The 13,430-nt window shown below is 33.6% G+C and overlaps 1 protein-coding gene across 1 annotated transcript; it reads left to right on the top strand.

Annotated features, from left to right (window-relative positions):
• Window positions 1–7,338: 7,338 nt before the first annotated feature.
• LOC119666286 lies at window positions 7,339–12,564 on the top strand. The gene is made up of 2 exons (XM_038075567.1): window positions 7,339–12,016; window positions 12,095–12,564. Exons 1-2 carry the CDS (start codon window positions 7,339–7,341, stop codon window positions 12,562–12,564), a joined length of 5,148 nt encoding a protein of 1,715 aa, XP_037931495.1.
• The last annotated feature ends 866 nt before the right edge of the window (window positions 12,565–13,430 follow it).

The following is a 13,430-nucleotide window of genomic DNA, read 5'->3' as shown; positions in this document are numbered from 1 at the left end:
GACTACTGACAGGGGATTTTAGTTTTACACGCTAGTATCCTTTCAAGTCCAGACTTTTATAGCAACTCAATTTCTAATAGGCATCGGCCTAATATAGATCATGGTATGATCGTGCTAAATAGTCATTTAACTTGTATGAAATATTTTATTCCTGATACACATTTAAACTGTAGCTCTACACAAACATCTATTTAATTTTTTCAGACACAAGTCGAAGTCCAATTAATTTTTGTCTTCGGTTTATTAACCAGGCAAGGTTATTATATCATAATTATCTTAATTAAAATAATATTTCATTAATAAACTGAAATCTGCTCTCTACTCCACATATTTTCACTGTAATAACTTAATCTTCTTATTTATTTGCAGTTTCGTTGTACTGTATACCTATATTCGCTAAACTTCCGGGAAACACGGAGAGGTGTTAAATACCCAAATAACTTCACTTTTAAGTTGTGTTGCATTGTGAACACTTAATAGTCATTAATACATTGTCCGAAAATGTATTGCAAAACAATTGCACAAAATGGCACTATGCTGTGAAGTAAATGTTTTATTCCATGAGACCAGAAAATTCGAATTCGTTACTAAATTACATAAACTATAACAAATTACGTTATCGTTCGAAAAGGGAACAATGGATAAGATTGTTCGAATTCTAATAAAAGAAGCGAAAGTGTGAGACTCATTAGCAATTTTGTGATTGTGAGACAATTAGCTGCAAATTTGAAGTTGATTTGTAAAGTTTTGTGGTTAATCAATATAAGTGTTTATTATAGTGAAACTAATCAGTCAATAATGACATTTTGCTCATTTGTTCGAAAATGTCTTCAATAACCTCCATACATTTTATAGACGTCTTCGATGTCGGATCGAATTGTTTCCAACTGGGTGTTATTGTTGCTTCTTTATATTATTGCTATATTTTTCTGTTATCTAGCCTGTTAGTCGAGATCTTCAACACATCTATTGTATCCATGATATAATGATGTTGGTAGATGGCTTGTTTTTGTATGTGGAAAATATTTTACTGCACTATTTGCAGAGTAGCCTTGTTCAACTATAATAATAGGAAATAGCCCTATAGCAGGAATTATGCAATTCGTTAAAAAAATGAAAAAAAAAACAAATGTGTCGTCTACTACTACCCTTCTTTATAATTCTATATTAAGTTTGTTTTTTTTATAAAAAAATCATTATATGTTATGGTATCACTTATACAATAAATGACTGATAAATTTCTTTAATGCATTTTATAAAATTTTATCAGAAGCTGGAAATGATCTATTCAAATGCAAATGAATCCGATAGCTCAAAGGATATCGCGCAAAATGTTGATCCACTTACCTAGCAACACAAGCTATTAACCCTTCCTTCTCAACTTAAACCGGTAATTTTTTTATTTGCATTGAAATAATTCATTTAAAATTGTACAAAAATTAGCAATTTATTGTTCCATAAACCTTTTTGCGAAATGTTATCTTTTATCATTAATGTGATAAGGCAGTATCTTATCTTATTACAAATTCGTAGTCATTGATAAAAATATACATGTTGAAATGATGAGATTTTTTCATTAATTAAATATATCATTTATATTTATAACAGAATTTCAATATAAGCTCGAGCACGAGTGTGTGGAATTTCTGTTAGGGCAATATCAGGTATCAAAATTTTAATGAAGTTTTGATTATTTTTAGATACTTGAATATGCAAAATTTTATAGATAGGAGTACTGTAAAAGCACAGATATCATATTTCTACTATCGCAAAACAAAAACACTCTGCCACTTAAGTACTAGTTTACCAAGCAGCTCACTTTGTGTTTATTGCGTTTTTCATGAAGTATCAAAATAGAGAAAATGGAACGAGGGTTTTGAATTTGACACCACTAATGCCGCTTTAAGTGCCTCAAATCAGGCCAAAATAATATTGCAAAACTACTGTAAACCGATGACCGATGAAAGCGTTTTTTTACAAATTTGATTTTATTTTTTCGTACTAACAAATTTTATTTTGTTTATGCAAACGAAAATATGCCATGGATTTCATATTTTGAAATAGCAACTCCAAGTCAATTCACATTAAATTTATAAATCATAAATTATTTGCAACATTTTTGTATTTAATATAAATTATACAGGGTGTTCCCTGTATACATCACATAAATTTCGAAAATAATTCCTTTTTATTAGTAGTAAAAAAATATAATGGCAGATGCAAATGCATTTTTAATATATAAATATTGATGTATAAATGTATACCCAATAAAATGCTTCAATCCAAAAATCTTCAACACCTCAAAAATAATTTACTTACATAGACAAACTATACTTATACCAATTATTAGTCGATTGAATTTTCTCTTATTTATTGCCTAATATGTTTTTGCACTTAAATGGAGTTCTGGATTCTGATATTATAAAACGTGAGTTGTGTATTTATATGTATTATGTGGTCATAATTGCAATAGTTATTTTGTATGTGAGATAATTAAAGTAATCAACCAAGTTAATCAATATTTAGACTTTATCAGGCTCGTAGTCAGAAACTTACTTTAAAAAAGAAGATTCAGTTGAAATAGTCAAAGCCGTTCTGACTACATCCTTGGACTTTAAGCACTTGGATTTGCTTTAAGTTCATCTGCAGGATATTTCTCGATTAAGTCGAAAACTCGTTATACTGCAAGACCTTTCTCGATTAAATCAAAAACTGAATAAATGAAGCAGGAGTATATATGGTTGTATCGTCTCTGGTCACATTACAAATATATTGACAAAGATTACTTACTTACTAGGTTACTATTTACAACATTTAATAAAATCAGAATACTATCATCTTTATTGCAACCATAAGGTTGATCTTTCATTGTCAATTTATTTAAAATTCCTAAAATAATATAAGTTAATGTTTCTTGCAGCCATTTTCAACCGCTACTCAATATACATATATACACAATATAGTTCTTATAAGTCATAAGACTTTATTGTAGGATTTTAATTATACCCTCTCTAATCACGAACCAAGTACCTATTGCTATCGATATACATACATACATAAATTTATTTAGTTTTCTAATACAAACGTTTTACTATTGTGTATTAAGTTCAACATGATTAATTATTAATCATATATACATTATTTCAATACATTATATTTATTATATTATATGCAATTAAGAACTTAGCAGTATTTTTTGGTCACTAGAGTTAATTCTGTTTTTACTATATTATTATTTTAATGCTGATCCTTTGGTAGAATATGCATAGTATCTAATTAGCAATTAAAGCCCAGTTTTACAATATACACTTAGATTAAGTAACCTTTAGGTGTTCGATATAGCAGACAATTTCTAGCATAAACTAGAAATTATTTATAATTATTTAAATAAAATATCATATTTATTTGCAGTTGTCATATCTGTAGTAAAAAATTGTTATTTCCACAGAATTTGTATTATATGACTTCAATATTGAGTCGTAAGTCTATTCATTATTTGCAATAGTTTGCTTTAAAAAATCTATAAAAACGAATAGCGAAGAAAAACATAATTCCTATGGGCGAGTTTTATTGAAAATGCAAAAAAAAACCTTTATAACTGTAAGTTCCAGCTTTCCGGTTTTTCTTTTTTTTTTAATAATTTCTTCGTAAATTCGATTAATGTTACATAACTACTGGACTAATGCCACTCCATCCCTTTTTCATTTTCCTAAAAGCCAAATAAATACCTTATCGCCTTGTGTTAGCAAATATTTTTTGCTAAAACTTTCAATAAAATTGGTCAGAATTTTTGCTACAAAAATGTAATAAAAAGGAAGGGAAGGAACGCTTAGAAGTGATAAAAGCGGTTCATAAAATAAGTCAAACAATTAACGTTAATTCAATACTACCAGAATGACTGGTATCGTATACATAAAAAATCCGTCACTTTGCGACACACCCAAGTTTAACGTCTCGAATGTGAGTGTTCCTCACAGTCATTCACTCTTTTAAGTTTTCCACAAATGCCCATCTTACGAGTGTATCCACTAAAAGAAGTTTACCATGGACAAACTCTAAATTTGAAATTTGACCGAAGGTTGAGAAATGAAATTTGTTGAGAATAAAAATTGCATTTAACACATAAAGTTAATACATAAACTTTTTAGTGTTCGCTGTAAGATACAAGACCTTCTAAAAACTGTTCTCTTCATTTTGGTAAATACATGAATGCACAAAAACACAGGAAATGCTGTGAAGGTATGAACTTTTTGGAAGTCGACATGCAAACGGCTGTGAATTAAGTACTTAGGTTTCTTTTCTTCCTTTTCTTTTCAATGTATAGTATTGAATAGATACATCGAATAATACAAAAGATCTTAGGAAATTACATTTATTATTAAGTTTGGTAATTTTAAGTCGAAGTATTTTAATAACAAAACGAATTATTAGATGCTGTAACTAACTACTTTTTGTTGGAAACTATTTTATGTAAATCGTTAAATATCTATCAAGACACTTATATACATAGAACAATTAAATTCATAATCAGAAAATCCTTCAAGTCACAAGAAGACCCAAGAATTTTAATTGAAATAGCTCGAAAACTTAAAATTTAGTTGACAAATTAGGAACATTCATATGAACATTCCTTAATAGTTTTAACTTTTTATGCTGATGATGAATATTCAATATTATAATGATTTTGATCTGTTGAGAATAACTATGATTCGGTAGTTTGCTGAATTTAAACAAAACTTTAGATGACCGGTAATGCTGAAAAGTCTGACCTTTAAAATACTGTGGTTATTGGTAAAGACATCAAAAAATCCCATGAAATTATTTTGAATGACCATAAAGTGAAGTCCTGGTAGATAGCCGATACGTTTATAATATCAGAACGAAGTATAAAGACTAGTTTCCACACTTATTAAATAGCGCGAAAGTTTGCTCACAGCAGACTTCCGTCCTATATATAAAATGTATTTCTTTTGAAAAAAAGAAAGCTAAGAGAACAAGAATATGCGAAAAGTGCCCAAAAGGACAAGAAACGTAGAAGTCAGTTGATAAGGTTTCGATTTTCAATATTTAAAAAAAAAAATATTTTTTCTGAACTTATGCGTATAAAAGCAGGAGTTGACCAAGACAGTATTCTTTGACCCACACTTTATCTACTTTGAACTTACGACATATCTTCTACTATATATACAATCCGAACAACATTTGCAGATGACACTGCAATTGTTACTATTACAAATATGAAAGCGAAATCTTCACAAAAATTTCTAAGAGCCTTTAACGAAATATCTAACTGGACATTCAAGTGAATAATTATACTGAATAATTTAACATCAACACAAATGAACTTCATTATTAAAACCATATCATATCTGCCGATTCAAATATTTGGTAACCAAATACTATATTCAAATAATGAATAGTATCTTAAAAAGACCCTGCACGCTAAGCTTGAATGGCTTAAAAGTAGGAACTCATTTATATCAACTTAATATAAATTGATAATATGGAATCAAGTCCTGAAATCCGTCGAGATGTATAACACGTAGCGTTGGCGCTGTGCGATTCCAAAACAAAGTTATCAACTTTTTAGTCAATTCCCCCTTGTATAAAAGAAATAGCTACCTTCACCATGACTTCAATGTAATAACTATCTTTACTGAAATATAGGAATGACCGAATATTATCTCCTTTATGTAAATAATTTAAGATAACGATTGCAAGTAAACCCATTGAACTGGTGGTGCAAACTCAATAGAATTTTATGGAATAAATTGATTCTTATTTTCGTATTTATTTAAAGTAAATACATATTTCGTTAGTTAGATGTGAGTAGTCGTTGTAGTAGGCAACGATGTATATATTTATTTTACGATGTATATTAATATTTTGTTGAATGATAAAATAATTAATTGCCAATATTAACTTGATTATTGAAGCCCTAAAAGAAGTCATTGGAAAAAAAAAGACCTATGTTTGGGTTCGAAGAAAAGGTGTTCTCTCAGCAACACAATGCACTTTGCCAGAAATCAATCATAATAATATCCAAAGTGAACGAGTTTTATTTTGAATTGCTTCCTCGACTTTGGCACCCAACAACTATGGTTACAGCTCTAAATATTATTATCTATTAAAAAATATTAAGCTTTAGAATATATTTGGAATTTGGAAGAGTTAGAATTTATATAGCATTCTTGAGTAAACTAAGAAATGGTTATAAATACATATCACGTTTCACAGAGGTGCTTAAAAGTTGAGATGCTGGTTATTCTTTTCAAAGATATAGATAGTGAGAAAAATTAATAATTGATTGTATTGAAACATAAGCAGGAAAAAAATTAATCATAAAGAGCTACATAGAAAGCATAATTTCTGGATAATATATGATACTGTATAAAGCGTTACTTCTGAATCAATTTAAATCCAATACCTAAATAAGAATAACCGCTTTATTTAACATCTCTGGTTCCATGTGACTTGTTTTGTTTTAAAAACTAAAACGACCGCCGTTTTAATTTATTTAAAGAAATAAACTATAATTTATAGAGGAAGCTGAAGACTATACCGGAAAACGCTACAAAAAATGTTCAAATGTTCAAAAGAAAAACTGAAATGCTCATATATTTGTTGCAATCAATATAATCGACTTTAAAAACATCAAATATATACCTATAAAATAAAAATATTAATTTTGTTTTTTCCGGGCTAAATGGTCAATAGTAATAATAAAATAATAAAAAATAAAATAACTAAAAAATGTTTATTTGTTTTTAAAAGATTTTACTATAACCGATATTTTAACTATAATTTATAGTCATCAGGGTTGTTTAAAATTATCTATATCAATCTGGCAACCACTGTGTGTGGGCTGCTTTTAATGGTTAGCAAGTTGTTTCATTCTTCTTGTTGTACGAGCATCCGTCGTGTTCGGTTGTGTTTCGTGTTGTGCAGTAAATTTGTTTGAGTTTTGTTCTAATTACATTTAAAAATATGTTTTATATGATAAGTAATATTAGAGATAAATAAATGAAATATTCTTTGAAACTTTAAAGAAAGAAAAAACCGCATTTAACGAACATTTTTTGGCATCCCTTGCGGGGAGCAACATATCTTTTGCGTTCAATTGTGTGTTGCTGCCTACGAAGATCGCGTGCTTCGTCTAGCCGCTGGGCATATTTCTCAAAGTTATAGCCACTGGGCGTATCTTTCATATTTTTGCCGCTGGGCATATCTACTAAATTTTATAGCCGCTGGGCACAATTATTTACTTTCGAAAAGCCGCTGAGCACAACGGCTTACATTGCATATAACAATCACAGTTGATTCGCATAAAATCTGAAAATGCAAAAAATCGCCAGAAAATTGGAAGCTACGCAATCCCTGCTGAAAAACTTCTCCACCAACATACGGAAAACGGCAAAAAGCAAGCAAACAAAAGGTTTCTTCACTGCCAGAAAGAATCTCTTGGAAAGTTACTGGACGCAGTACAAGGAAGCTCGAGAAGATTTGTTGGCCAATATTTATGACGGTGCAAAGGTGGAAGAAGCGAGTGACTCAATAAAAGCGTTAGTCAGCGAAGACAGTTACATGGAAATTGAAATAATTTATTCGGAAATGATGGGAGAGCTAATCGATGAGTTAGAAAGCACTGAAGTTATAGAATCTCCAGGTAATAACGAAACTGTAATTAAAGGTGTGTCAAGCATGGAACTGACGTCTAATTTACCACGTATTAAAATTCCGTCGTTTGATGGTAATTATCTGCACTGGTACGCATTTAAGGATTTATTCACGTCAGTTGTATCAAATAACGTTGCATTGTCTAATACACAGAAACTTCAATATTTAAAAGATGCGTTAGTGTTGGACGCTCAACACGCCCTAGACAACATTACTACAACAGATGCACATTGGGCAGTAGCATGGAGTTTACTCGTCCGCAAGTATGAGAACAAGAGGATCATTCTTAATGCGTATTTAAAACAAATTTTTAATTTAACAACGGTGTCTGATGGTTTACCAAATAGTTTACGCTTGTTATGTGACACCATCACGTCAGCTGTGCGTGCGTTAGAGCAATTGGGTCGTCCAGTGCAGCATTGGGACGATTGGTTGGTCTTTACCCTGCTCCAAAAATTAGACACGAAAACACGCTCAGCTTGGGAGCTGTCAACAACCAGTTTAGAACAAATTCCAAAATTTGAGGAGCTGGTCAGTTTCTTAGAAAATCGAATACATTCGCTGGAGGTAGTTAATAGCATGACCGATAACTCTAATCAGGAGAAAAAGCTTGTAACACCTATCAGAACAAAGGGGTTCGTGAAAAGCCATCATACCACTGTTCAACAATGCGTGCATTGTCAAGGTAAGCATTTACTGGCATATTGCGCAGAATTTCGGCAAATGACTGGGACAAAGAGATATGAGGTAGTCAGATCTGCAAGATTGTGTTTCAATTGTTTGAGAACGGGACACATGGGTCATAATTGTCCATCGAAATATCGGTGTCTGCGATGTAATGCAGCGCATCATACATTACTACATGACCATAGTGGAAGTGGTGGAGAAACTAATTACTCAAATATACCGGAAAAGACCACTGAAGCGACTAAGAAATACGCTGTCACATCAAATAATACATACATTTCCAGTGCTAATCAAGGTGCTCGAACTTTACATCTACAGACTGTTTTAATTGGCACTGCATTGATAGAGGTGAGTCCTTCTGGTCAGAAGCTTATTGTGCGAGCTCTTTTGGATAGCGCGTCGGAAGCAACGTTTGTCAGCGAATTCATCGTGCAGCGGTTAAAACTGGACAAAACAAATGTCATAGTGCCGGTGAGTGGTGCAAATGGTGAAAGGGTCGCTAATTCAAGAGGAATGGTTTCATTTACAATCCATTCGTTAAAATCCGATTTCAACATGAATTGTGTTGCACTAATACTTCCACGAGTGGGTAGCGTTACCCCAACCATTCCCATACCGAAAGAAGCGCTTGGTGAGTTCATGAATTTAGATTTAGCTGATCCTCAATTACAGGTTCCGGGGGCAGTCGATATGATTTCGAGCGCTTCAGATTATGCTGCTATTGTCTATGAGCGACTAAAACGGCATCCAACTAACAATATTGTTGCCCAATATACGCAACTCGGTTGGGTAATTTTTGGTGGACTGTCGCGACGAAAGGGTATTTCAGTGAAAGGACAAGTTAATTGCTGTCATACTCGGGCAACATTGCACGAAATGCTACATAAATTTTGGGAATTGGAAGAAATAACAAACCACGCTCCGTTTACAAAAGATGAAATGTACTGTGAAGATTTTTTTGAGCGTACAACTGTACGCAACGCAACGGGTCGATATGTGGTTAGACTACCAATCAAGCAGAAAGCTGATTTGGCAACACTTAAGTCAAGTAAACTAAATGCACTTGCATTATTAAACAGCACGTTACAGCGATTAACCCGAGATCCGGATATGTACAAACTCTACCAAGATTTCATGGACGAATATCAGACCTGTGGCCATATGGAAGTGGTGCCACACTCGTATGATGTAGTTTCAACATGTTATCTTCCTCACCATGGTGTCTATAAAGCATCGAGTTCTACAACGAAGCTTCGCGTAGTCTTCAATGCTTCTAATAAATGTTTGAGCGGAATATCTCTTAATGATTGTCTGCATATAGGTCCCAGATTACAAAATGATCTATCAAATATCATCTTGCAATGGCGGCATTACCCTATAGTGTTTACAGGAGATATCGAGAAAATGTACAGGCAAATTCTTGTTGATAGCAAAGATGTGGATTTGCAACGAATAATGTGGCGCGTTCGACACGGGGACGCCCCTACAACGTTCCGGTTGCTCACTGTAACATATGGGACTAATTGTGCTCCATATCTTGCCATCAAAGTATTGCGTACTCTGGCAAAAGAGGAGCAAACTCGTTTTCCACGGGCAGCTGAATCGATTCTAAATGAATTTTACATTGATGACGTACTATCAGGTGGAGACACTCCAATCGAAGCTGCAGAAAAATTGCACGAACTTCAGGAGCTTCTAGCAACTGCAGGCTTCACTTTACGTAAATTTAATTCGAATTCAAATGACGTTTTAAGCACTCTGACTGCGGACGTAAAAGCTCACGCCGACGATGTGGAAATTAACACCGAGTATAAAACTAAGACACTTGGTCTTACTTGGTATACAAAATCCGACAGTTTTGGTTACAACGTCAATGTAACTTGTGACAACCATCATTACACAAAACGACTAATGTTGTCTGACATATCGAAGTTATTTGATCCACTTGGGTTCTTGGCTCCGGTTATCATTCGAGGAAAGATGTTTCTGCAACAACTCTGGCGTACTGGATCCGATTGGGATGATCCCTTGTCAATAGAGATGGCAAACATTTGGCATAACTTTCGTATTGACTTACAACAGTTACATCACATTCGAATCCCACGTTGGATAAACACCACTTCGACAAGTGCAATTGAATTACACGCATTTGGTGATTCATCAAATCAAGCATATGCGGCTGCAGTATATGCGAAAACAACCATCGGTACGACCAGTTTTGTAAATTTGCTTATTAGTAAAACTAAGGTAGCCCCGTTGAAAGAAACGTCTATACAACGTTTAGAATTATGTGCAGCATTGCTAGCAGCAAAACTTCTACACAAGGTAAAAGGAACATTTAAGTGTCAACCATCACGCTGTATTTTGTGGACTGATAATACAACCACACTGTGGTGGATTAGAACTGATCCAGGCAAATTGAAGCAGTTCGTGGCAAACAGAGTGTCACAAATTCAGTCAATGACAAATATTGAAGACTGGAGGTATATTGCAACAAAGGATAATCCGGCTGATTGTGCATCACGAGGCAGTACCGTTTTGCAACTAAAAGATAATCTGATGTGGTGGTATGGACCATCTTGGCTTCGCTTAAATGAGAAAATGTGGCCTAACCACCAAATCAATCATAGTCCTGACAGTTTACCTGAGAAAAAAGAGATTAACTCATTAACTACGCAGTTATCAACAGAAGTGTGGGAAATATTTGGACGATATGCTACTCTTGATAAATTACTCGTAGTCGTGGCGCAATGTCTACGTTTTATTCATGCGTGTCAAAAAAGGATGCGTCGAGATGAAAGTTTCTGCACTTGGCAAGAACGTTATACGGCTCTTAAAAAATTAGTAACAATTGTACAAAGGACCGAGTTTACCAACGATTATGCCGCTTTACGGAAAGGCAATCCAATCAACAAATCAAGTAAATTGTTTAAATTGAATCCGAAGCTTGATTCCGACGGAATTATGCGTCTAAATGGAAGACTGCAAAATGCGAATATTCCTTCAGATGAACGATGTCCAATGATATTACCCAAATGTCATGATTTTACTACGTTGATTATTAATCACGCTCATAGTCGAACATTACATGGCGGAACTCAAACAACATTAGCATATGTGCGACGGCAATTTTGGGTTATTAAAGGAAGATCCGCTGTGAAGAGAGTGATTAACAAATGCATTACATGTTTTCGTCAAGCCTGTCGACCGCAAGCACAACTTATGGGTAACTTACCTCCAGCACGGTGTAATATATCACAGCCATTCATGCACACGGGCGTGGATTATGCTGGTCCATTTAATGTGAGAGCGACAAGAGGGAGAGGCCAACGTACTTACAAGGGGTATGTGGCTCTATTTATATGTTTTATTACACGAGCTATTCATTTGGAACTTGTGAGTGATATGACATCTGAAACATTTCTAGCAGCGTTAAAGCGATTTGTATCAGTCCGTGGCATATGCTCAGATATGTACAGCGATCGTGGTACATCCTTTGTCGGTGCTGATGCTTTAATGAAAGATGAAATTAAATTATTTAAAAAACAAATTGAAGCTGGGTCTGTGTTTGCATCAACCGTTGGCATAAATTGGCACTTTATACAACCCGCAGCGCCTCATTTTGGTGGCCTATGGGAGGCAGGAGTAAAAAGCATGAAATTTCATCTTAAGCGTGTAGTAAACACGGCAACTTTAACTTTTGAAGAATTTTACACGTTATTAAAACAAGTCGAAAATTGTTTAAATTCGCGGCCGCTTACGGCTCTATCTGATGACCCCACAGACTTATCAGCGTTGACACCAGGACACTTTTTGATTGGACGAGCGCCATCTGCCGTACCTGAACCTAATTTGCTAAATACAAAGATTGGTGTACTATTCCGATGGAAGATGTTAAGCCAGATGTATCAAGACTTTTGGCGCCGTTGGTCCCAAGAATATTTAACACAATTACATGCCAGAAACAAATGGACTAAAAGCCAAACAAATGTCGCAACCGGTCAACTGGTCCTACTTCGAGATGAACGATTGCCTCCAAGCTCCTGGTTGCTTGGCCGCATTATCCAAGTCCATCCTGGCACGGACGGTGCTGTTCGTGTCGTAACCATAAAAACACAGTCCGCCATTGTGAAACGGCCAATTACGAAGATCTCTGTTTTACCAATCGACATTGAAGGACGTCCTGAAGCACACGAGTAATATAGACGCAAGATGCGGTTGTACCTCCACGTCTAGGTGGGAGAAATGTTTAAAATTATCTATATCAATCTGGCAACCACTGTGTGTGGGCTGCTTTTAATGGTTAGCAAGTTGTTTCATTCTTCTTGTTGTACGAGCATCCGTCGTGTTCGGTTGTGTTTCGTGTTGTGCAGTAAATTTGTTTGAGTTTTGTTCTAATTACATTTAAAAATATGTTTTATATGATAAGTAATATTAGAGATAAATAAATGAAATATTCTTTGAAACTTTAAAGAAAGAAAAAACCGCATTTAACGAACAAGGGTAATCTAAGACTATAGATTATAGTCGAAATATCGGGTCCGTAAAACAAAAAAAATTATTATTAAAAATATTTGATCATTAAAACAATCAATTAATAAAAATATTATTAATTTCATATAAAAATTTCCTAGGTTCTTCCAAATAGAATTCAAAATAAATTAATGTAATTCAAACAAAATTCCATTATGTTTCACTTTAAGAGAGCAGATGTTTCTTTATTATATTCTTATATTCTGCATTTAATATATCAATAGAAAGAGGTTATTTAATATATCAATAAATAACACAGGATATTTAAAAAATTAATGAAAAATCCAAATTTAATAAAATAAAGCCATTTATGTTTCACATTTTGTATCTCCTATAAAGTCACTCAATATGTGCCTTGATTGATGCGTCATTAATGCTCCACATACACTTTAGTGGTTTCAATGAAAGTTATCGTATGACCATAAAACCAACTGCACTAAATAAATCGAAGGCAACAAATTAGACTTATCGCCCGATAAAAAAGTTTAGATAAGGCTACCTAAATTTAGCCCTGACCTAACTTAATTACATAC

The sequence above is a fragment of the Teleopsis dalmanni genome, chromosome 1 (genome assembly GCF_002237135.1).
Source record: "Teleopsis dalmanni isolate 2A chromosome 1, ASM223713v2, whole genome shotgun sequence".
NCBI classification, from domain to species: Eukaryota; Metazoa; Arthropoda; class Insecta; order Diptera; family Diopsidae; genus Teleopsis; species Teleopsis dalmanni.
This window is presented reverse-complemented; position numbering and strand designations above follow the sequence as displayed.